Source organism: Talpa occidentalis, unplaced genomic scaffold (genome assembly GCF_014898055.3).
Source record: "Talpa occidentalis isolate TD23 unplaced genomic scaffold, MPIMG_talOcc4v2.1 talOcc4.12, whole genome shotgun sequence".
NCBI classification, from domain to species: Eukaryota; Metazoa; Chordata; class Mammalia; order Eulipotyphla; family Talpidae; genus Talpa; species Talpa occidentalis.
Genome location: NW_023601212.1, coordinates 79,652,129 through 79,678,024, shown reverse-complemented (window position 1 = coordinate 79,678,024; position 25,896 = coordinate 79,652,129). Strand labels below are relative to the sequence as shown.

General features: G+C 49.0%; 1 protein-coding gene across 5 annotated transcripts in view; it reads left to right on the top strand.

Moving 5' to 3' along the window:
- The window catches only part of CUX1 (cut like homeobox 1), a 320,905-nt gene that overhangs the window by 274,544 nt on the left and 20,465 nt on the right, over positions 1-25,896 (top strand). For 3 of the 5 annotated variants that reach the window (XM_037506891.2, XM_037506890.2, XM_037506892.1), the window contains exons 21-24: positions 11,209-11,511; positions 14,105-14,293; positions 19,217-19,481; positions 23,963-24,700. The exons of the other annotated variants lie outside the window; for them this stretch is intronic. In XM_037506891.2, the coding sequence (XP_037362788.1) occupies positions 11,209-11,511; positions 14,105-14,293; positions 19,217-19,481; positions 23,963-24,656 (1,451 nt within the window). In that variant the 3' untranslated portion in view covers positions 24,657-24,700. Of the gene's footprint in view, positions 1-11,208; positions 11,512-14,104; positions 14,294-19,216; positions 19,482-23,962; positions 24,701-25,896 lie in introns of those variants that run through there. 5 annotated transcript variants of the gene reach the window in all.

Genomic DNA, 25,896 nt, shown 5'->3' with positions numbered 1-25,896 from the left:
TGAAGCGGGAAGATGATAAATTACTTTTACTGACTGTCCTACATTAAGTACCCTTTCTCAACAATTTCATCACAAATTAAGTAAAGCAGTATAGAGAGATTAGGAGGATGTGCAAAATAATGTACCTTAATAGCTTTTCTAATACTGTTGCGTGTAACAAAAATGTCATTTGGTTCTGCTCAGCATGACCCGGGGTCCATGTAGGGCCAGGTCATTCCCTCACCTGAGTGTTATTGGGATGAAGGGAAACACCCCACCCCCACCCCGTGTGTTCCATGGCTTCGATCTGCCGTGGATTCTCTAAGGAACATTCCATCACAGCTCATCACTATCCACACACCAGGCTGCCTGGCAGTGTTGTTGACAAGGGGACAGGCTGCTCTGAGGCCTCTGTACAGGTGGACGTGCGGAAGCTTGCTGCCCACCATGTGCCTGGGGGTCGGGAGAGTTCCTGAGCTGCAGGCCCAGAATCTCAGAAAGAAAACAGTATTTAAAACCACCACTTAGAGCTCCTCCAACTCATAGGAATCAGGGGAAATGAATTCCGCTATGAGAGCGGCACTGTGAGCCGCCCGCCAGAGTGTGACTGTCGGTGAAGGATGAGCAGCCTTGCCCAGAGTCAGAAGCAAACCCTGGAGAGAGAGGACACAAGCATGCACGAGCACAGGCGCGTGTGCGTGCGCTCACACGCGGTGATTAATCTTTGATTACAGCAAAGCAATTTAACTAGAGGGTTTGTTTTTTCCCATCTCAGTAATATATATTTAGACTGTTTGTATGACATACATTTTCTCTTAATGCACAGGGACGCATTGATAAGTGTTCATACACACAGCTGCTTCGGTAATAGGGTTATTGAAGGTAATTTGAGAGCATTATTTCTGTATCAGTATGGATCTGTAGGAAAGTATGGATCACAGGGCAAGCACTGTGCCCCTGAAGCAGGGCCAGTTGTCACCCCAGGCTGCTTCTGCCACCTTGCCAGGCTGAGTTCACTGCTGAAGTTGAATTATAATTTGAGGGGTTTTAATCTTAATATTCCCAGACTCTGCTGTTGACATGCCTGTTTGCATAAGAGTGTGTAAAAAAGACCCAAGGAATATAGTGATCCCTGAAGGGGAGCAGATTCACACCTGAGATCCCTACAGTGGCCACCACAAAGGTACGCCCAGCCCAGGCAGCACATCCCCTCGGCAGCCTCATGGCTACATCTCCTCTGCACAGGGTGGCTCCCCGGTGTGCCTTCCCAGTTTGGGGAAAATGAAGGAGAGTAACAACCCCACAAGCGAGGGAAGCACCATGCTCACAAGCTGGCATGAGATGCAGCCGGTGTTTGTGGATCCCAGCCCACATCTCCCACCCTCGAGGCACCGCCAGTGCCTATACCATCGCTGCCCAGTGTGTGCACCCCACCCCGACCAGCCCGCTCTGGTGACATCCAGCCTTTTCTCCCCAGAACTGCCACTCTCACTCTACCCCTGTGTTCCTTGGTGAAAACATTGCCCGTGGCCACCTGGCAGCCCGCCTCCGCTCCTCTCTCCCTCGCCTACCCCACACACAGTCCCTGGATCCTAAACAGGTCTCAGCTTTTTCTGCTTGCAGCCCCCACCCTGCTCAAGCCCCAGGTGTCCGTCTTGGAGACTGCGCCCCTTCCCTATTGCTACAGTCCCTCCTCCTTGGAGTGTGACCAGCCCCCGCCCAGCTCTGCCTCTGCAGACTTCTGGGTCTCCTTCCCTTCTCCCCCAGCCTCAGCGTGCCCACTGCAGCACTCACTGCCCCTGGAGCCCAGAGGTTTTGTTATTGGGTGAAAGGTACAGGCCTCGCTGCACATATCTGAGAAGTCAAGTTTCGGGAGGTAAATATAAATAGCACAAGTGAAATAACAACTTGCTTTTACTAAACAAATTTTCTTAGTTAATAACGCGTTTTGGCTCCTATGTGACTATAAGAGTTCCTTAGGCAGACTTAAAATGTGCTGCTGACACACGCCAGCAGCTCCTGTGTGCCAGGCCTCATCTCACCCAGCCTGGCTCCAGTCCTGGCAGGGGCAGAGGGCTATGAGAGAGTCAAGGAAAGTAGATCCCACTGAGGGGGCATCCACCCTTCCTGGGACTGCAGAGGGTCCCACCCTCTCTGCTCAGGCTCCTCCTCCTGCCTCACCCCTCCACTTGACCTTTCTTAGGTTACCCGTTTCTGGCACTGAAAAAAGAGTGAACTGATGGGTGTGCTGAGATTTTCAGTGATTTAAGGCAATGCCATTGCCAAGGTCGGTGGAGGGCCAAAGAGTATCTCTCCCTGCTTATTGGGAGGATGTGCACTGACCCTTGATGCTGCTGCCCATTTGGGAATGGACCTCTTCTGGGGGCGAGACGACCCCAGGCCCTTGGGGGGATGGGAGTGAAGCCCCTGCCCTTACTCCCTGTTGTTCTGTAGTGCAGCCACTGAGGCCTTTCCAATACACCTGGTGTTGTTAATGTATGTATCTTGGTGGGCAGTGTCGGTAGCATGGTAAAAGCACCATAGAGGTCTCCTGGATGTGGCTGTGCCACCTATGAAACATCCGGGTATTTTGTCTCAAGCCCCTGCTAATCAGTCAAAATACCCAGTCACACTCAAAAGCAAAAATCTCCATGTTTTTGCATTAGCTGTGTCTCACAGAGATGTGGCTGGAGAAGTAGGATGCTCCCTAGGGCCGTGAGTCCTGCTGCCAGCCTGGCTGCAGGGATCACGCCCTGAGGTGCCCCCAAAGTTGGACATGTTGGCGAGAGGGTCTGCCATTTCTCTGGAACAGACCTGGCCGAGGACAGACTCACCGTGCTCTACGCCGTGATCCAGAGACGCTATAACCCGAGTTTCAGGGTGGGATGAGCGTTCACACCACCCTTGTGCATTTGAGCTAGCTGGGCAGTGCTCTGGGCACAAGGCCACCTATGTGGCTCCTGAAGCTGTCGGCACTGTCAGTGGAGAAGCCTTCAAACCAGGCAGCATCCTCACAGGCCTCAGGGTTCCCCTGGGGCCTCTCTGAACTGCTGAGGCTCCCGACCGACTCCCCCACTCCCGGCTTCATCTTCCGGTCTGCCTCTCCCTTGAACCCCCCCCCCTTTCCTCTCTCTCCGATTTCCTCTCTCATTCACTCATGCGTGTGCCAGGCTATGACCGTGCTCCCCGACTCTGTTCAGCAACCCTTTCCCCTCCAGTCTCCTTTCTCACTCCCATCTTTCCATACTCGTCTGTCTTTATAGTCACTTGGAATTTCCTGGCTTGGCACAGGCTCAAAGCCTAAACTATGGACATAATGAAAAGTGGTGCATCAGACCAGCCGCCAGTTAAATAATGTTTGGGTTCTTGTCAGAATGTCACAGAGTACCCTGTCATTTTGTTTCAGCAACTTGTCCTTCTGAATGCACAGTTCGCCTTATGGCATGCCAGCAGTAAAAATGTCACTTACAATAATTACTTTTTGGTGAAAATGCTTGCTGACTTCCTACCTTCAAGCTGTTTTTTACACAGTAGGGAGATAATAAGAAATGACTTTATCCTGACTGCTCAAATGAACACTAAATGGAATTTGGGTTATTATTACTGCAGATAGAGGGCTGGGTATGGAAATTTGAACAGTGGATCGGATAAACTGCAGAGAGATTTGTCTCTGAAATTATGGCGGGTGTGCATTTTCAATTGGCTTCTATTGAAAACTTAAGGCAGCTGTTGTTTGCCTGCTGTTTCTGGAATATAATATTTTTCATAATCCTTTTATAGTTCCTGCATGCCTCATGTGTTTCAGAGGGTCTTGAGTCAGTGTCTTCTGTGTCTTACTAACAAGCTACTCTTATGCAAGATTTGAAGCCTTGCAAAAAAAAAAAAAATTAATCCACACAGATCACTTTTTAAATGTAACACCTTACTATTGCTGTCAAAATTGGATAGATTTTGTGTAGCTGGGTTATAAAATATGCAAATTACCCATTTTCGAGTGTCCCAGTCCTGCTGGCTGTAGACTCCTTGGAAGCAAGGTTTGTGTCAAATTTCTTTCCTCCCACCCCTGCCTGGTGGTGTGTGTGACACAGAGTAGGTGCCTTAAAATGCTTGAGTGAGTGTGTGAAGGAGGGAGGGAGGAAGAGAAGGAGGAGAGGCTGGGGGGCTGTTGGGCCCTATGGTGACTGGCAGGTGGAGGATGGGTAGAACATGGAGGCTTCTCCCTCCCCATCTGGTTAAGATTATCGTCCGTCTGGACCAAGTGGCACGACCTGTCTGAGCCTTGGTTTCTTGTCCTGGTCAGGGTTTGCATTTCCCCCACAGACTGTTAGAAGTGGGTGGCCCAGAGCCTGAAGCCCCTTACTTAGCACAATGCCATGTTCACACGCAGCACTAAATGTATCTTGGTTGCCTTCCCTGATCCCATGAGCGGGTTGACTTTTTGTGGCTCGCCATCACATCTTTGAGACTGATGCACATTGACATGTGTAGAGTGTAGAGAAGCTCTGCCACCCAGTGACTCGCGGGCAGGCCCCCACTGTGCAGGCGGGCTGTTCAGAAGACTCCCCAGCTCACTAGTTCCTGGCGTGTAACATGATACCGTTCTCTGCCAAGAGGGCAATGGATTGCTGGCCTCATGCTGTGAGGCCACTGTGACACTTGAATTGTGCTTGTGCCGTTGAGCCTTAGCACAGTGCCGGGCACACCGTGGGGATGCAAGCAATATTAGCTTTTGTTGTAGTTGCTATTACGAACGATTAGAATAGGCTTCTTAATATCGTCTTCCTTCTCACCCCACAGTGCACCTGCTGCAGAGTACCCTCTCTAGGAATGGCACCCCACACACCCAGCCCCCAATATGGGGAAGCTCCCTCATCCTCAGCCCTCTCCCCACATTCACTAGGCCCCTAAGTCCTGTCAAAGCTATCCCTTAAATCGCTCTTAAACCTTTAAGTTTCCCCACCCCAGTGCCCTCTTTAGCCACCATCGACTCCCCAGAACACACAACAGCCACCTAGGACCTCCCAGCCCCCAGCTTGCTATTTGCAAGGTCATTCAGTATACCAAAATGAATTTATTTACTTCTTTATTTATTTTCACGCCTTTTGATATTAGGTTGTAATATTTCCAACATAAAATTAGAGAAGAAGGGCCTCCCTGGTGGTACAAGGGGTTAAAACGCAACCTATGAAGCTATCCGCAGCCACTGCAGCACGAGTTCGATCCTCAGCCAGGGAGCAACCCACATGGCGCAGCAGACCTCTCCTGACTCGCCCACTGTTCCCTTCAGCGGTGTATTTCGGTAGATCTGCCTGTTCTGTTCCCCACTCTGTCTCTGGTGAATCCTCTCAGCCCCCATATTTCTGGCCTGTACCCCAGTTCTTGTATGCATAAATAAATAAATCTTTTTTAAAAAATTAGAGAACAAAGCACATGCACATGTACTCATCACCCAGCTTCAAGCTAAACTTTTAATTGTAATTCAGTCCCCTTTTTTCTGAATAAATGTTTAATGATCAGCAGGGGTAAAGAAGCCATTTATGAGGGATATCCATTTTGTGATTATATAAACACTGGATTTTTTTCCCCACTGCTGTTCCTATACCCTTTTGACCCTTTTTCCTCCCCCTCTTAAATCTCAGAAATCTCACTTTATTTATTGGTGTCCACTGTTTTTATACATATTTTGGTTTTTTTTTGGTTTTTTTTATTTTTTTTTTATTTTTTATTTTTTTTTTTTTAAATAGAGGCATGTTTTATTTATTTATTTACTTGTTTGTTTGTTTGTTTATACAAGCACTGGGTACAGTCAGAAGCGCGGGAGGGTGAGAGAATTCACCAGAGCCAGAGCGGGGAGCAGAGCAGGCAGAAGGACCGAAGTACACTGCCGAGGGGAGCAGTGGGCGGCAGGAGAGGTCTGCGCACCATGTGGGACCCTCCTCTGGGGACCGGGGAGCAGCCGAGGATCGAACCGGCGCCGCAGAGGCCACGGGCAGCTTCGCAACCCAGCGCTCAACCTCTGCGCCACCGGGGAGGCCCTACATATTTTGTTTTGTCGAATCATCCGCTATGTAAATGCCCAGTATTTATCTTCGTCATTCTGACTTTCTTTATTACATATATAATTGCCTCAAAGTCCTTCCATTTCACTGTAAACATTTTGTCTTTCCTTCGAGCTGAGCAGTATTCCATGGTGTGGATATTGCACATTTTCTTGATCCAGTCCTGTTAGTGGTTCTTAGGTTGTTTGCAGGTTCTAGCTATTGTAAATAATGCTGCAGTAAGCATTGTGGAGCGTATGATTTTTTTAATTAACTGTTTGATCTCCTTTGGATAGCTGCCCAAGAGTGGGATTGCTGGCTCAACTGTATTTCCATTTTTAGTTTTTTAAGGTAAATCCAGATTGCTTTCAAGAAATGGTTGCAGCAGTTTACATTCCCATCAACAGTGTAATAGGGTTCCTCTTTCTTGGCATCCTCTCCAGCACTAGTTCTTTTGGCGTCTTTTTAATACGTACCATTCTTACAAGTGTGAAATACTCTCGTGTTGTGATTTTTACCTGCATCTCCCTTATTTAAAGTGATGATGAACAGTTGTCCATGTGTCCATTGGATATTCTCTGCAGTGAGTTGTGTGTTCAGATCTGCTCCCATTTATTAATTGGGGTTTTTTTATTGCTGCTTTTGTTGTTAACTTGTATAATTAATATGTTTTTTCTTAGCCCCTTTTTTCAGTTTTATAATAGGTAAATATTTTCTCTTTTGAATCTACTTATATTTTCTTTTGTTGTATAAAAGGTTTTTTTAATTTGAAGTAACCACAATTGTCTATTTTTGCCTTTAATTTTCTTTGCCATAGGGGTTGAGTCTCCAAAAATATCTTTCATCATTGATGTCATGGAACATATTGCCAGTGCTTTTTTAGATATGTACTTTATTGTTGCAGGTCTTACATTAAATTTATATTAGCTGTAGGTTTATAATAGATAACCTTTATTATATTGAGGTAATTTCCTTCTAGTCCCTTCATGTTTAGAGTTTTATGAATGGGTGCTAGATCTTATGCAATCCTCTATTTTTTTTTTTTTTTTAAGATTTATTTATTTATTTATACAAGCACTGGGTATAGTCAGAAGCACGGGAGGGTGAGAGAATTCACCAGAGCCAGAACGGGGAACAGAACAGGCAGATTTACTGAAATACACTGCTAATGGGAGCAGCGGGTGGCAGGAGAGGTCTGTCGCACCATGTGGGACCCTCACTAGTGGCCGGGGATCGAACCAGTGCTGCAGAGGCTGCGGGCAGCTTCGCAGCCCAGCGTTCAACCACTGCGCCACCAGGAGAGGCCCTGCAATCCTCTATTTTTAAAATAATTAAAATATTTAAAACAGATTTGAGCCCTCTCCCCAATCTCATTCCTCCTAGAAATTGACTGTCTATCCCGAATTTATTGCTTATCTTTCCTTCCCGTAACTTTATAACCTCACTTATTATCCAGGCAGCCACATACACCATAGCGTAAGTATGCATAATAAGCTTTCACCTCTACAAACTGCATGCTCTGTTTTTTTCTGCACATTACTATGTGGACTTCCCATTACACTTTGATACATGTGGCTCCAGTTCTGACATTCTTGCTGCTGTGCATAGTGTATTGTAAGAAAATGCCACAATCTAAAGACCTAGTCTCTCGAGATGAGCACTGTTTCCAGTTCTTTGCTCTTTCAGACAAGGCCTCAGTGTACACTTGTGCCTCTTTTGCATCCATAAAAGAGAAGCATTGCTGGGATGGAAGATGGGTTCATCTTCAAATAGACCTTTCCTGGGCTTCCCACAGCACTAGGATTAACCACAGACTTCTTAGCTCCTTCAAAGTCTCTGCACAACATGGCCCTGTGGGCCTCACTATGCCTCATGTTCTTGCTACACTGAATTTCATCTGTGTCTCAAACTACAACCTTTGTCCTCCCCTCCTTGCCACTCCAGTTCCTCCTGACATAACTGGCAGGGCCACCTCTGAACCAGTCATCATCAGATTCCCAGAGGCCCAACGTGGCAGACTTGGGGAATGTGTGAAAGCGCATCTTCATTCCTAATTTGCACCAGGACTTTTTCCTAAGCAGGTTTATACTGAACTGTAATTCACATACAGTAAAATTCACTCTTCACTCCTAAGAGTTCTGGCAATCAAAATATAGGCTAATTCCCTCATCCTCCCCAAATTCCCTATGCCACTTTGTAGTCAGCTACTGCCTCTCACCCATAGCAACCACTGATCTGGCTTCAGTCCCTGCAGCTTTACCTTTTCCAGAATGTCATCTAAATGGTATCACCCAGGAAATAGTTTTTGAGTCTACCACCAGTGTCTAAGTCTTATGCTAGGCCCAGTGGAAGAAATAGCAACACATCAGGAAGAGATAGCCATTGCAGTGGGATACCTTTATGGAAACAAATACGTTTCAGTACAATTTAATAACTTCCTTTTTTTTAATCAAATTCATACTGTGTTTACTTAGCATCAAAACATGTGCTGCTGGGTTGATTCCTCACTACAACCCAGTCTGCATTTTTCAGGGAGGAAACCAGGATGTTCCAAGAAGTTCAAAATCCTATTCAAGGTAACACATTTGGCTCATCAAAGTAACTTCCACCCCCAGCTTCAGTACCTTAATGGTCAAGCCTGAAACTCCTACTTTTCATCATTTTTATCATATGGAAGGGAGCAGTTCAGAAAGTCTTGGTGTTAATCAGAGAGCTTTTTTTGCTATTTTTCGAAAAAGAAAAAAATCATTATTTCTTCCTGCCTGTTGAGACTGTGTTTCTAGCTCTGTCAAGATGTCGAGTAGTGGCAGCCGACTGTCCTCCGGGCAGTGAGCACCAGGGCCCGGGGCCCAGCCATCTCACCAGGGCACGTTGGGCACTTATTAATGGGTTTCGTTTTGTCCCGCTGTTCCTGCTGGTGGAGCTGGGGTGTTTACTGGAAATAGCTTTCTAAAGAATGACTCCTTCTTTCCAGTATGATGTTCTGAGAGCATCGCCTCATGGTGTCTGCAGCAGGTCCATTTGCTGTGACATCTGTCCATGCCTATCTAAACACGTGGTCTGAGCCTGCTTCTGTGACTTAAGACACCATGGCATTTGCGTGCGCGTGTGTCTGTCAGCAATAAAATGGTCCCCCAAGAAGAATACTCAGTTTCAAGTTGTCTGTCACATTTTAGACTGGAGACTTAGATCCCAGGCATCACATGCCCCATGCATTTCAAGGGCCAGACAGGGTTTTGATCTGGGAGGTTTTGCTTTTGTCTGTAGTCACTGTGGGGAGCACAGAGGGACACTGGGAATGTGCGGTGGAGCCTCCTTCATTCTGTCAGGGTTCTCCATGGCAAAAATGCATGCAAGTGGCTTGCTGAGAATGCCTGGAAGAAAGAAATGCACAGCCGCTGCGGTCACTCGGGGAGATCTGCCTATGCCACACCCAGAACAAAACACAGAAAGCACTGGGGCAGCGGCATGGTATGATTTGTTAGCCAGGCGGCCATGATTTTGACCTTGCTGTGGGTTAAAGGACACAAACCTGAGAAGAAATCTGTTTATCATGTGGGGAATTCATGCCATCCTTGACAGTATACAGTGAGCAAGATGGATGATCTGCCAAATCGGTCCCTCGCATGGGTGAATCAGGGCAAATTTACAGTACAATTCCTTTGCTGCTTCAGATACAAAAATAACATTTGCTGGGTTTTATATCCAGTTGTATGATGACCTGAAGGTGAGCAGTGAAGAAATGCGATTTGTAGGATTCATATTGCCTTAAAGATTTATATGGACTATTTCTGCCGTTTGCATCTGTTTCTTTTACATCTTTCAGAAACCAGTGGGTTTTTTTAACCTGGTTTTCCAGGTTGAGGACACAGGTTTATGTGATGGCAGAGCTCTGTACCAGTTTAGGCAATAAACAGGCTTGTTAGTTGAATGCTAGTTCTTTTATTTGGGATTTTGCTCTTTCTGGGTATTTATAGAAATACCCCTAGTATTTGGAACACATTTTCCATCCTCTCGAGTTCAGAGTATGTTGTTATTCAGGATATATGTGTCCAGCAAGGAGCACTCCAGTTACATGGGCAATTGAAATTCAATTATTACTCCATGTTGTGTTTTCTGTTTAGTCTGGTAGCGAGTATTTTGGGGTGCCACCCATGTGTGCTGATGTTCAGTGGATGGCCTGTCCTCTGAGGCTTTATTACCTTTCTGGGGCCATAGAGTCTAGGGGACAACACCTGGCCCAGCCCCTCACCCCTGGGGCTAAGAGGCCTTGTCAGGTACCCTGGGGGAGGGGCAGGGATTACAGGAAGACACTATAAAGGCAGTCTTTAACCTCATGGCCAGGACTGCAGCACTAAGTCACTTTGCCTTTTCCTTCTCGACACCATCTTTCTCTGTATTTGGAAATCTGGAAATAGCCAAAGACTTTATCCCAGACAGCCCTTAGCTAGAATAGACTTCAGGTTTTACAGGTGGTAGGTACTAACAGAGAGGCCAGGAAGGGCAACTCACTCACAAGTTCGGGGCGGGGCTGTGCACTGGCCTGCTTGTCTGCCCAGCCTGTCCTGAACTGGGGGAACAGAGCGGGCTCTCCTCTTCTGTTGGTCCCTTGGGGGTAAATACAGTGGAGTCACAGTGAGACCCAGCTGGGGTTTCTGAGGGTCAACCCTGAGCTGCTAGGGGCCAGCAGCCAAGACCTCAGGTCTCCTCTTTAAAGGGGTTCATCACTGTGGTGACCACATAACGCATACAGCCCTCATTTAAAATAATATGTCCGTTCACTTTGTTATGAAAATTATGGACAGATCAAATTTGCACATTATAATCTAGCCAAAGTGCTTTTGAATTACAGAATTGTGGGGTTCCATTAGAAGAAATTGTGACACTGATAGCATATGATCTATATGACTGGTTTTTTAACAGCATGCCCTTATAGTGAACCTTTCACAAATATTTTATTTAAATCTCTGGTTCTTCCTGCTGCTGTGTGTGTTGTTGTTGTTTTTAATACAAGAAAAAAAGAGGTTACTCTCAGTCAAAAACTGAAACAATTCATGTAACCCCTTAGACTGCCCTACTGTAGCCTTCTCATGCAGGGCGTTTAATTAGCATTTTCTAGATGAGGAAAGTTGATGTGCATGGTAAAAGACAGCTATTTTCAGCTTCAGTTTTTTGTGTGCTTTAATTACAGAAAGCACTCCAAAGACCTCTGCCAGCTGCAGCCCTGCGCCCGAATCACCGATGAGCTCTAGCGAGTCAGTGAAGAGTTTGACTGAACTGGTCCAGCAGCCCTGTCCCCCCATTGAAACAAACAAGGATGGCAAACCCCCAGAACCCAGCGACCCGCCCGCTTCAGACTCCCAGCCCACCACTCCACTGCCTCTCTCCGGACACTCGGCCCTCAGCATTCAAGAACTGGTGGCTATGTCCCCAGAGCTGGACACCTATGGCATAACCAAGAGGGTCAAGGAAGTGCTGACGGACAACAACCTCGGTAGGTTCCTCCCGGCCACTTTTTCGGGAGGCAGCAGTCCGCTGCCTGTTGTCTGGAAGAATGGGTGGAAGGGGACTCAGGCTAAGCCAGCCAAAGGGCTTCAGTGTTTACAGGTGGCCTCCAAGAGCACAGACATCCTACAGTTGTGAACAATGAGAGACTTACAAGGAGCCTAAATCTCTAAGGTCAACCCTAGCCCACTCCCTCTCTTGTGCCCCAGCTGGCAACCTCTTCAAAGATATGTGCACCAGTCAGAACAGACCCAAGCCATCCTCTCTGACCACCCTAATTGGGCCACACCCAGTAGAACTCCACATCTTTGTGGACACCAGAGATGGGCAGGATCAACATCAGCCCAGCAACATCTGGATAGCTTAGTGAAAATGTCCAGCAGACTGGGTCCAAATTCTGACCCTTCCACTTACTGTATCTATAATACTGAGCTAGCTACCCTCTGGGCCTCAGTTATCTGGAACAATAGTGCCTGACTTGGGATTGTAAGTAGCAGCATTTCCCAGCACCCTGCCCAGCAGCTCATGTCCTAGTACTGCTGTCCCTGCTTCCTCATGACACTGTCTTGGGTTCCCCAGCCCCTCCACTAACATGAGGCAGCCCCTAGAGAAGGTTTCACAGTGCCTCCCACTGGGTTGCATACCCAGGCCATATGCCCTGTCTGTGGCTGTCACATCCCGGGCCCTCTGCCTGAGGCGACTCTCTGAGGGCTGTGGCATTGCTAGTCTGTAGCCATGGCTGTAAGAATATTAGTGTTTTGTCCTTTCAAACTAATTATGATCCCGTAATTTAGAATTGACAGGGTTCTCTTGGTTTAGGCATCCAGAGAATGGAAACCTCCTCTCCCCAAATACTGTGTCCTCCTTATTTCCTAATATCAAAGTCAGCTGAGCAGCATTCTCTGCAGTGCTTTTTAAGACAGTTCCAAAGAGTGGTTGAAATTTGCCCAGTACCTTCCGAAGGATGAAAAAAGAAAGGAGAAAGCAGGGAAGTAAGTCCCAGTAGTTTTGCATATGGTGACTTGGGGTTAGGTCAGCTTATCCACCCCACTTCTTATACAAAACAGAAAAACAGAAAAAATAACATCCATTGAGAGCATTTTTAATTAAATTAATTTATACAAATAAAATTTTAGCTATTGATTTTTTTTAAGGACTGTGTGTTCATCGATTATTGAAACATACAGGGGTACCTGCACATGGCCTGACAAGTCAGTCACAGATCTAAGGACAAGGGCCTGACCCAAAGCTGCTATACACTCCCTAGGGACTCCCTCAGACTTGGGTTTGAAACTTACAGAAACCACAGGCCTGCAAAATCACCAAATGTATCTCTAAGTTAAAATGAGTGACACCAAAAAAAAAAAAATGTATTTCTCCAGCCCAAAGCTTTCTGTGCAGTAAGCTTCTCCCTGGACCCCTGCCTTCTACCAGGCAGTGCTCTGCCGTCTCCACACAGCACAGCGGTCCATGAGCATAGATGGCAGACGGGAGCTGCAAAGGGGGTGTTGGCCACTCATGGCCACTGCTCCTCCAGGGAAGGGCCACTGTCTGTCCCGGTGTCATGTTCCCTGGGCCTCATGGGACCAAACACGAGCCTCTGTGATCCATTCTCCATTTCTGCCTAATAAGTGCTGCTCGTACAAGCTCTTCCACCAGGTCATTCAGGTTATTCCTAGTTCTTGTTTGTGCCCTTGAAAGTGGTGTCCCCTCTTAACTTACAATTGAATGACTCTAAGAGAAGAGGAATTTTCTTTTTGAATTTCTGACGCACATGCACATCGCAGACTTAAGCCGCTGTACCCTCCAGTTAAATGCTCTTATCAGCCTGGGCGGCAGGCTGCCCACCACTGCCTGGAGGACAGCCTTCGAGGGAGGGGTTTTGATCCACTCTGAGCTACAGCAGCAGCGGCCGCTTGGACTGCAGGAACAAGCCTTAAGAATTGGAAACGGCCTGCCTTTCAGGAAACCAGAGTGAGGAGCTCGCCCTCCTTCTCTTTCCCGCTGTGACCTTGGGTCAAGTGGGCTGTTTTCTCAGCAAGACCTGATAACCTTGCTGATGGTGAAAGGAGACGTGCAGAGGCCCTGTGGTTTGAGGTTGTACAAGAGAGGTCTCCCTGTGTGCTACTTAACCTCTTGAGCTTGGTTAGGGATTAACCAAGCTGAGAAGTGCCCCAGGTGTTATCCGGGCCTCAGTTCACCCAAAGCCTGAAGACTTTATTGAGAGTGGCATTGTGTTGTCAGCAGAGTGTAAGGGTAATGCTGACTCCATTGCAATAGGGTCCAGTTGAAGAAATCCTTCTCAAAGTGCTGGCTCCAGTGCTGCTCCCCTCAGCAGTGTATTTCATGGTTCCGCCTGTTCTGCTCCCCACTCTGGCTCTGGTGAATTTTCTCACCCTCCCGTGCTTCTGACTGTACCCAGTGCTTGTATAAATAAATAAATCTTAAAAAAAAAAAAAAGGTGCTGACTCCAAGCCAGGACTCAGCTGACCAGACTCTGCACCTTTAAGTCCTGTGTCTGATTTTAACCTGACACATCCCAGGACCTCGAAAATGACCCTCTTGGTTCTGTTTCTCTCTAGGTCAGCGCTTATTTGGGGAGACCATCTTGGGGCTCACCCAAGGCTCCGTCTCCGACCTCCTTGCTCGCCCAAAGCCTTGGCACAAGCTTAGTCTGAAGGGCCGGGAGCCCTTTGTCCGGATGCAGTTGTGGCTGAATGACCCCAACAACGTGGAGAAGCTGATGGACATGAAACGGATGGAAAAGAAAGGTAACTCCCCACCGCCTGCCCCAGCCATTTGCTTTTTCATTTATAAATGTGCTGTGTCTTTTAAAGCCTCCCTGCAGAGCTGATGAGGGACACTGATCTGTGACTGACCAAGGGATTGTAAGTCAGGGCAAAGGATTTTTTTGGCTGTCATCAGCTAAGGGGTACCTAAGGAGATTTGTGGCTTTTTCTACCCAGCAACCTGAGCCCAAAGGCTCAGCACTGGGGGAGCACTTTAGTAATTGTTCACAGTCAGCCTAGCAGGCAGTGTCCCCTTATTGTTCTTTAAGGAGATGGGGCCACCAAGAAGCCAGTGCACAGTGCTCGGTATGGCTCCTTTGTTTTCCTTTGCCTTGTTGGATGAGTGGGCATCACAACATTGACTGTACATGCACCACACCCCAGGGGCTTCCACCTAGTATCTCATCAGAGAGGAAATTAATGAGCATATCTGTAGGAGACTCAGGTTCAGAGAAGTTCAGTGCCTCCAGTAAGGTCACCCGGCCTGGACCATGGCAGAACAAATTCAAGAGCAGGTTTCTTTCCTCTTACTTTATAACAGTCTGTGGGGCTGTACCTAGACACAACCTCCCAGCGGCTTAAGTGCAGCTTTTGTCCCCAAATGCATCTGGAACCCTTTCAAATGTTGGTCAGCATTCTTCTTGCACCCTGGAGCTACCACATAAGAGAAATCCTAAGGGGAGTCCTTGTGGCAAAGTAACACCTGCCCCGTCTCAGGGCTTGCACGCCCTCATGTTGCTTCTCCTCAGTCAGTCTTCCCTTCACCGGGCAGTCTCAGGTCACCTGCCGGACCGTGAGCTCTCAGTGGATGAATCTGAATCCCATAGAGTGGAGACTGGGCCCAGCTGCTGGGCTGGCCATAGGCTTGTGCACCCTCCCGAGTCTGCTTCTGCAAACGACCTCACAGCCACCCATGCGGCTGCACCTGCCCCTGTGCATCTGAGCAAGGGGGTAAGGGTTGGAGCCCCTGTTTGGAGCCCAATTCAGCAGGAGAGTCTGCCATTCACTGCTAGCCAAGCATGTCTGTGGTTGCCCCATGAGGGAAAGGGCTGGAGCTCCGGAAGGAGCCAGAGTCTCTGGTGTATCCTCTCGGAATAGAGACTGCCATCTCTTGCCTGCCTTCCCTTTGCCAGGCAAGATGCTGAAATTTTACTCACTCCAGACAACTCTCCCCGGTACAGATGTATTTTCTAGAGGAAATGAGGCTCAAGTGTTACAAAACTTGCTTCATTTTACTAGCTAGCTGGCAATAAGTGGGGAGCAGGAACCCAATCATGGGGCTGTCAGACTTCAGAGCTGGTACTCTCGGGTTCCGCTGCCCTGTCTGAACACTTGTCACGTGGTAACCATGTACCCAGGCAGTCACCTCTCACACATCTCGGGCTCCAGCCTGCCCTCAGGTGTGTAAGGCTCTGGCACAGGCCACGCCCCTCAGGCAGCTCTGGGCAGCTGCAAACCCTGCCAACTTGGGGCACATCAGCCCCCAAATGTTTTAACTTCATTATGGGAAGTTTCAAATACAAAAAGGAGAGACAGTGGGCTCATGGGTATCATGAGCCCAATATACCCATTCCTGAGTTTCCAATTTATTTATACTCATCCAAGCAATTGTAAAGTGTTGTGCCTCTGCCTGAAAGCAGAGCCTTGAGCTTGGTGAGTGCCAGGAGCTCCCTCCTGGCACCAGCCCTGGGTCTACCACCCCCTGCTGTGTTTCTTTCTTCTGGGCCAGTAGAAAGGAACCTCAGCCTCACAAATAGCTCTTCAGGGACTCCCTGGGCCTCCAGTCCTCTTTCCATGCGGGCTGTGGGCGCCATCTTGTGTTATAGAAGAGTTACTGTTTCAGCTCAGCCCTCACATCCCAAGGTCCCTAAAAGTGACTGTGGCCCCCAGGGACCTCTCCCTAGGAGATGCCACTAAAGGAGCCCTGTCCAGCCCAGGGGAGACCAGCTATTTACCCCTGGCGATCTGCCCCCTGGGAGGGCGCTGACCAGACAGGCCAGGCCAATTTCTTTCTGGCCTTTGACTTTGATCATATTCATTTTCTTTAGGGGGAGATCTGCCTTCTTAGTTGTCCTAGGTCTCATGCCAAGATGGCAAATTCCTAAGTAACTCCCGGGTCTGAGCTCCTCCATTGTAAAGTGAGGACAACCCTGCTACCCTTTTCAGGTTGTGAGGCTTAGAAGAGCATAGCTAGTGGAACTGCCAGCACATATACATGCTCAGTATTTTAATGGTAGTCATTAAAATAATTTGTCTCCCTTTTAAATAAATGAAAATAAGCTGTGCTCTCAGGCTAGCCTAGATTAGAAATCAGGCAGTTGAGGCTGCAGGAGTCACATGAGCACTAAGCCACCTCGTCCATACACTGTGCTTCTCTGTTTTGCTTAAATCTCTGCGTGCTTGCCTTCTTTCTCTCCTCCCCATAATCCTCCTTTCTCTATCCTAGCCTGCCTTGTTTTCCTTCGTGAAATGACCCTTGAGCCAATCTGATCACACAGTCACTAGCACCTGGACACACGCAGGCGCGGGCATAGGCTAGCCCTGGGCTGGGCTTCTCCCCCTGTGGCTAGATGGACGCTGGCCATCACTGGCCCTGAGACATTTATTTGAGACCCACACATTGGTGCTGCTGAAGTGTCTCCCCAACTTGCTGGGCTCCCTCTGGGTGGGATGGGGCTGCGGGTGCTGGCCACCAGGCAGGGCAGGCCGGCAGCACTTAGGTCAGACTGAGGTCGTCAGCCCGGTCTCACTCATGAGCTTTGTGACCTAAGCAAACCAGATCACTTCTCATCTTCGGTTTCTTCATCTGTGAATAGGGGTAATAATGGTCTTTCTCCCGTCACATAACTGAGGACTAAAGGATAAATGTAGCTGCTGCTACTGCTTCTGATACTCCCACTTACTATTAACTGCCATTTGGATGAGATAAGGTCTCTTTTCCATCAGTTTTAAGAATTGTTAATCAGATTGTATTCCACACTAGTCCACTAGAAAGATCGATATGGATGGGTTCATTTGCTCAAGAAAGTCCGAATGGTGTTCAGTTTGAAGCATAGCTGGTAATAAATGATGCAAAACCACAGAGGTTCCACTCTAGGAACCCCCTCCCGTATTCTGGAGGTGCCCCTAGTGTTCAGCACGCCCCTAGTCAGTGCTCACAGTCCCTCGGCCGCTCTGCTGGGCCCTGCCACCCTTGCAAGCTCTCTAGGCCTGAGTCAAACCCCCGTCTCCTCACTCCACTGGGCCTTGCTTCCACCCCTCTTTCTCCACCACCTGCAGGTCCCCAGCTTCCCTCTCCCCTTTCTCAAGACAGTGGCGCATAGACACTGCCTTCCTCCATGCTCAGGTCTTGCCTCACCCAGGGGCGTGGCCCACTGATCCACCTAGCACGGGCCTCGAGTTCCCCTAATCTCCTCAGCCCTTGACTGTTCCACAACTCCACAGAGTGGTCACCAGGTCTCCAGGTATCTTCTCATCACCGATGCAGAGGGCATTCTGGGTCCTTGCAAACTTCCGTTTCTGCAGCACTGATCCTGAGACCGTCGTGCTCACTCGTGCCTCCTGCTGCATCATAGTCTCGGGGTGTCCTCCCATCTCTGCACCCCTCTGGCTGCTGCTTCCCAGGAATAGCCTCTGCATGTGGGCGTCTTCCAGGGTCCGTTCTTCACCCTTCTTTTTCTCATTGACACCACTGACTTCAAATACAATCTCTGTTTTCTTTTAAATTGAGAAACACTGCATTACAACACTGTGTAAGTTTCAGGTGTCTGGCATTAGAAATCAGCACGTGTATATACTACCCTCAGTCCATTTCTATCCTGGACCATACATTTGACTCCTTACAGTTTCTATTCTGATGGTTCCAGATTGCTTTCTATGGCCCAGACCACAAAACCTGGGCCTAATACCTAGCCAGCTGCCTACAGAACATCTCAAAGTAGATAAACCTAGCGACACCCCACTACTGCACATTTTCTGAGACAAATCATCATCATCTACCTTTTATCTGCTCCCCAGGATGCCCAACCTGAGGACTGTCTAAGCCATTGCCCAAGCGGAGTCCAGGAACCATCCTCGGCTCTTCTCCGTGCCTTACTTAGCCAGTCACCAAGTCCTGGCACTTCTGTCCTTATCACCACAGTCCTCTTTTCCCCATTTCCACTGCCTTATTCAAGCTTTTTTCATTCTTACCTCCTAACTGAACACCTTCCTCCCAGTTCTTCCCACTCCAACTCGTTCCTCAGATGTTGGCAAAGCAACCTTTCAAGAACATGTAGCCAGCCATATCATTCCCTTAACTTAAATCTCTTCATTTCTTCCCGCTGCGTCCAAGCTAAAGTCCAGACTTCTGGCCTACCCCGGCTCTGCCTGTCTCTTCAGGGGTGTGTCCAACAACCCCCCACCATGGCCGTTCTCCATGTGCACACACACGCATGCAGACACTCTGTGCTATGTTACACGTCTGTGTCTTTGCACATGCCGTTCTACCTTCTGGAGCCTCCTCCTGCCATCTTCATCCTCCGCACCTATTGTTTCCTAGCTAATCCTTCCTTGTCCTTCAAAATGCAGTTTAAACGTCATCTCTCCTGGGGCACCTTTCCTGACCCTTCCCAGAGGGATCTGAGTCAGCTTCCTCCGTGTATGAGTCTGTGTCCCTGGCTAAACTGCTGCACGGGACAGGGAGCTCGCAGCGTCAGAGCAGCTCCCTGATGTGTGCATGCGGGCTTTCAGGATGGTTCTCGCCCCAGCATCCTGAGATGCTGTTGGAGGAGCAGAGCAGACAGCCTGCTGCCACAGTCTACACAGAAGTAATCTCGAGCCATGGCTTATGTGTCCACGGGGCCAGAGTCAGGCACATCTCACAGCTGGGCCTGCTCCTCAATCTGACTTCTCTCCCTCCCTCAGCCTACATGAAGCGGCGGCACAGCTCAGTCAGCGACAGCCAGCCCTGTGAGCCGCCCTCCGTTGGCGTGGACTACAGCCAGGGTGCCAGCCCCCAGCCCCAGCACCAGCTGAAGAAACCCCGAGTGGTGCTGGCTCCAGAGGAGAAAGAAGCTCTGAAACGAGCATATCAGCAAAAGCCATACCCGTCACCAAAAACCATCGAGGAACTCGCCACCCAGCTCAACTTGAAAACCAGCACCGTCATCAACTGGTTCCACAATTACAGGTACATCCTGCTCCCGGCCCCCACACACTGGAAACTTAAGAACTTGGTGTGTGATTAGTTAGTTGGTTTTTTATGTTGTTTTATTCACTTTGAATCCAAAGATGTAGTGTCACAGTTAGCGGCGTCACTTCATAAGGGAGGGTGTAGGGTTTAGGCCCATAGTGGTCAGTGCAGCACAGTGGCTTTCTGATGTGTTCTCAGGACTTCTTCTGTATGATTTTACAGACTAGTTTGATTAGCTTTGTAATTAAATAAACTAAGTAGTGTAAGGCCCTTTCTTAATTCATAAGTGAAGATTTATTGAGCATCTACTAGGTCTCCAGGCACCAAACTGCGTGCTTTAATCAATACTGTATCATTTGACCCTCACAACTATTATGAGTGATATAGACTACTGCATCTTATCGATGAAAAATACATAATTCAGGGGACGTGAATAACCCCCTTGAGCAGGTAAGGACCCAGTGCTATCTTGTAGAAGGTAGACTGGGGTGTAACACTGGGATAAATAGTGAAAATCCACTGATAGACAATAAATTTGTTGACTGTGGCTGTAACCAAGACTCTCTGCTGATAAGACCAAGAATTCTCAGTAGGCTGATAGAAATTCCTGCTTGATTAATGATTTGTAAGTGGCCGTCTCAACTGCTACTTCTCTTCAGAACATGGTTTTCTCCAGGGCTCAATAAATCTGGGTCGGTGCTCCTGTTCACACCAAGGTGCCAGGTAGAACTCTGTAGCCGCCATGGGCGGGGCCTGATGGTCACTGAATCAAATGGTGCAGGGCAGATCACAGATATTCAGGGACGAGCAGGAGGAGGGCGTCTCTGGCTGCCTTGTCCGCAGGATATGCTCTGCAGGAGTTTCTGAAGGGGCCCAATAAATCTCACAAGTTCGAAACAAATGAGAAATCTTTAAATATTAGATGAGAGCCAAAATAACATCTTTACTGCTGATGAAGGCTCAGTTAGCAGATGTGTGAGAGCCAGATAGACCCGCTTCCTGACCTCCTAGAACCAGGCAAATGTATCCATCATGGCAGCTCTGGTCCCAGGCAGGGCTTCCCATGTGCTCCCACAAAGACAGAGAAAGTACAGGAGCCTAGCACAACCAGCTTATTCATTCTGAATTTGCCAATCAGATAAGAACAGGCAGAGTGGGGCCAGCAGTTACAATAATGGAGCTCCCCTGTGTAGAAGGAAACTTCGAGAGTAGTAAACGAGTATAATGAAGACGAATGAATGGAAATGTGGGCAGAGGCTCATAAAGCCTCTCCTTGCCAGGTGTTACGCAATCTCATTTTCACTTTCCAGACACAAAGGTACATTTGAATATGTACTTTCGAGTCCTCTGCAAACTATACTCATTTTAATGCAAGTGTTGTAACTCTGGACAAGTGTTGCAAAGATGTAGATTACTAAGTATCTGGGCAAAGGTGCTACCAATTACACAAAAAAATCCCCAAAACCATTTCTGTGGGCCCTGCTGGGCCCCCTTTCCCCAACAGGCCCCAGTTCTGAGTGGCAGGCACTGCCTTCGGCCAGGGGCACTCTCCAGCTTTCTCAACTCATCTTGTTGGCCTTCTGGTGACCATGGTGGTTGCTGGTCACTGTGGAGACACCTCTTCTGTGCATTTAGTATAAACAAATTCAACTCTACACCCTTAGCAACAATAAGGAGAAAAGGGGAAGAGGAAAAATAGCAATAGACCCTCAAAATTCAGCTGATAAGCTCAGGGCTAGATCAAGAGTGGATGCGCAATAAATACTTCCTTTCAACAATCACTTGAGAGCAGAGGAGGCTGGGCCAAGTCAAATAAGAAAATCAAGGGCAGAGGTTAGCTTCAGATCTAGAAATCTGGAAAAAATCTCCTAGAAGAGGTAGATGCACAGAATCTTGAAAGAGGAACTAAAAAAATGTTATAAGCTAGAAGTAAGTCAGAGGAAAAGTGGGCACCAGGCTGTTCAGAATTGGCATAAAGCCAAGGAACTGGAGTCACCTGCCTAAGGTCAGCCAGGAGGTAACCTGCAGCACACAGGTTCAAACTGAGCGCATGCGCTCTCTCTGGCTCTAGATCTTCCACTAAGCATTGAGTACAGACCAGCTTACCCTGCTAGTCCCTGCAGAGCTTCAAAGAAGGACTGCCTCACAGTAGCACTCAGCGCACCTTCGCCCAGTGTGTTCAGGTCCTCAGTGAGAAGGCAGCTTCTTACACTCATTCTACAGGGGTTAGAAAAAGTTGCTTTTCTTTTCTCCTGCCCTAATATCAACTTTTTCCCCCATTCAAAAAATAAAGTTTTACTTCCCCTATCCTTCCACCCTAAGGCCATTAGAAGTATCTTAAGGTGGCCAATTACCTGGGAATGCTAGAACCACATACCCCAGGACACATGGTCTTCTAGAACAGGTCCACCCAGTAGGAACTTCCAGCCCTAAAAGCCATGGTGTCCCATGAACCTTGAGTAACTTGCCCAAAAACCAGATCTGCTCCTGGAACCTGGTCTTTCTAGGCCAGAAGTTAACCTCATCAACATGGAGACAAATCTAGGCTAAGAAGGCTGATATCTCACATCTGCCAACCACTAGTATGTGCCAGACACTGAGCCAGGAGCTTTGTAAGCATGTTATCTCCTTGGGTCCCCTGATCGGTGGCCACTTCACAGCAAACTGGCGAGTGTGGCAGCTGGGAGCTACGCCATAGGCGTGAAGTTGTCCTTCCCTACGCCCACCCCTTTGACCTCAGCCTTAGCGCTTATGACGGGGAATCCGCCATTCAAAGGGCAGCCGGATGGTGAAAATAGCTCCTTTTTTTTTGGTCTTCTATATATTTTATATTATATATTATACATGAACATTTTACTTCATCTGAGTATCTCTGAAAGAAAGCTACTGTTCTCCATATCTTTAAGAAAACTGAAACTCAAAAAGTTAAGGAAGTTGTCTAGGTTGCACAGTTAATAGGTAGTAAAGCTATATTATAAGCCCAAGTTTGCCTGTGCTCTGTCCTAGGCCAGGCCAACACCAGCTCTTAGGTCCCTGTTTAGCTTCCCACTTCCCCAACCAGAGTGGGATGGGACCAGTGTTCACTGACATTCTCAGACGCCAGAGGGCTTGAAAACCAGCAGAGGCCTCACCCTCCAGCAAGTGCCAAGGACGCTGTTGGTGGGAGCTGCCATTTCATGGGCTCCAAGGTAGCCCTAGGAAATGAAGAAAGTGTGTTACTTCAGGAACTTCTGCGGGGCTTCAAGACCTCACCCTACATCTCTGGCTCAGAAATCATCTTCACAACAAGGGTCAGAGCTCAGCCTGTGCAGCGAGTTTGTAACTGTATAATAGATAACCAGACCAGAGTCTGACATACTGGACTAAATGACAGTGAATTCTCCCTGCTTCCAACACCCAGTGGCTTATAATGGGCTCTCAAAAAATGGTAGCTTTATTATATGTACTGCAAAAAAACTTCCATGCATGCCTAACCCAAGGGCTTTCTGCAAGCTGTTTCTGCCAGACACTGGGTGCTAATTCACCTGAAGTGCTTTTCCACTAACAGTTGGCACATCATCAGAGGTTTTTCAGCTCTTTGAAAGAAAGACCTCCGAGACCTGTGATTGAGCCTAGACCATGAGCATGGTGGCAGGTGAAACATGGAGCAAAAGGACTTAGCGAGACCCCCTCCCTGATGTCAACAAGGGCTTCAAACCCAGGAAGGCCAGCGCCCTTCTGTAGTTGTCTCAGACCCAACAAAGAACAGCAGTTTATTTCCCACTGGCTGAACTCAGCTTGATCAAAACTTGCTGAAATACCGGAGTACTTTTCTGGTCTCCTTGCTTGATCAAAAGTGACTCTTTCCAGGTCTTCTCCTTTCTGGTGTGGGAATTAGCTGAAAACACATGTGGTGGTACCCCTACCCCCGCCTTGACAGGGGGGGAAGATTTTGCTTTGGGCAGTAATGATTAGTGCTCTCCTGAAGTCCTGATGAGGAAGCAGCTCTCGTTCATCCTGCGGGTCATGTGTTACTCCCATCAGCATACACTGCTGTACACCAAGCACCATGCTAGGCCTGAGGTGTGCAGTTCCGAATAAACAGGAACACAAGGGGAGATGGGTGGGACGTAGGTGGAGGCAGCATACCACTAAATGATACCCGCCTCCATGCCATTGGAGAAGAGGGTACTTGGTCACCTGACCGAGGGACAGCTAGTGTGAAGGACAGAATCTGGTCAGCAGCCTGGGCTTCACTCAGGCTCCTGGCTAAGCCAGGAGCGGTGTGCTGTGTTCAGGAGCAGGGTGCCTTTCCGGTTGTGAAGCGGAGCTGAAGGCTCTGCCGTGCTCTGTGGGTGGTAGAGGCTGCAGGGACTCTCCCTGGGAGGGGATGTGAGATGCATGGGGTGGAGAGAAGGGGTGTGGCCCTTGGGAAGGGGGCTCTTGCCCGCCTGCGTGCTCCGCCGCCTCACGAGGCCCTCCCCACTTGTGTCTTGCAGGTCTCGGATCCGCAGAGAACTGTTCATTGAGGAGATTCAAGCTGGGAGCCAGGGCCAGGCTGGGGCCAGCGATTCCCCGTCGGCCCGCAGTGGCCGGGCGGCGCCGAGCTCGGAGGGCGACAGCTGCGACGGCGTGGAGGCTACCGAGGGCCCGGGCGCAGCGGACGCCGAGGAGTCGGGCGGCCCCGTGGCCGCCGCCAAGTCTCAGGGAGGGCCGGCGGCCGAGGGGGCCGCGGCCCCGGAGGAGAGGGAGGAGGCGCCGCGGCCGGCGGAGAAGACGGAGCCACCGCCCTCGGGGATCGCGACCCCGGACATCGCCGACGACGAGGGCCGGCCCAGGGCGCCCCGGCCGCCAGTCGAGGGCCCCGCGGACGGCCCGGGGCCCGTGCCAAACCCCGCCGCCGCGCCCGCGGCCGGGGAGGACGCCGCTACCTCAGCCGCCCCGCCGGGGGAAGGCCCCTGCCGGGCCCGAGACGGCGCGGACCGGAGTTCCGCCTTGCCAAGCACCAGCGCGCCCGCGGCCCCGCGCAGGGCCAGCTCGCTGCAGAGCCTCTTCGGCCTCCCGGAGGCGGCGGGCGCCAGGGACTCCCGAGACAACCCCTTGAGGAAGAAGAAGGCCGCGAACTTGAACAGCATAATCCACCGCCTGGAGAAGGCGGCCAGCCGCGAGGAGCCCATCGAATGGGAGTTCTGAGGGGCGCGCCCGCCCTCTCGCCGAGCAGGGCCGCATCTGGCCGAGCTGGGCCCCGCTGGGCCGAGCTGGGCCGTGTCGGGCCGAGCCGGGCCGAGCGGGCCGAGTCTGGTGGAGCTGGGCCAGGCAGAGCAGAGGGGCGGGGGCCTGGACCCTGTTGCGCACTTACCGCCCTGCGGGCCACAGGGCAAAATCGCCATAGGCCAAGGTGCATATAGAAAACAAAGGAGCATTAAGCCCAATCTATGTCGTGTTTTCAAGGAAGAAAACGGAAATGTGTAGTCGAGCTTTTTTGTACCCTGAAGTGTTTTTTTTATTGCCCTAAGTGATTTCCACAGGTTCTGGAATAACTCTTACAGCTTTGCCTTGCGCCCTCCTCTTTCGTGTGGGCTTTAAAAAAAAAAAAAATCAAACCCACACATTAAAAGGGGGCTTTTTATCTGCCATCTAATGGCTTCAGAGCGATAATACACTATTATCTTCTTAAACCAGGAAAAAGGGGGGGGGGGGATTTTTCAGAAAAAATTAAAAAAGAAAGTTTTTGTAGCTGTTCAGTTGCCACTAAGAGATTGCACAGTCAAACCGACTCTAAACACACTAGTTTGGATTCCTAAATATTTTCAAGTAAAGAATCTTCTCGTTTGAAACTTTGAATTAAAATAAAACACATTTACTCCACATATTTTTTAACAAAAAGAAAAGTCACATCAGGAAACTATCTGATTTTGTGGTAGCTGACGTAGTGTTTTCTTGTACGTGAATAGAATCCTGACATGTAGTGCACATTGATCCATAGCTTTAACTGACTCTGGGCTTTTGCTGACCAGGGTTTGTTTAATACACTCCATTCTAGGCCAAATCAGGACAAAAAGAAAAGATCCGAATCTAGGTATTTTATAATCTGCTTTTTAACCTCTAACCGCAGAGCACGCTGATCAGACCTCATATCTCGGAGGTTTAGGAGACAAGTTAGAACTGTAGCATGTACCCGTTCATTTTGTTTAATTTATGGTGTCTACATCTGTGTTAGTGCGTCTGCACATGTACAAGCATTTAAAGACAAGAGGAAAGAGTAGGCCCCTAAGGTGGCAGCAGGCAGGTCTGGGGCCACACAGCCCGCCCCTCGTAGACAGCAGCCTTTCCTTGGCACAGAAGACACCACACCTCACACCACTCTCCCGGGCGCCTGATGGACTGAGCCCCACCAGGGGACGCCGCTCCCTGGGCCTGGGCAGGGCTCGAG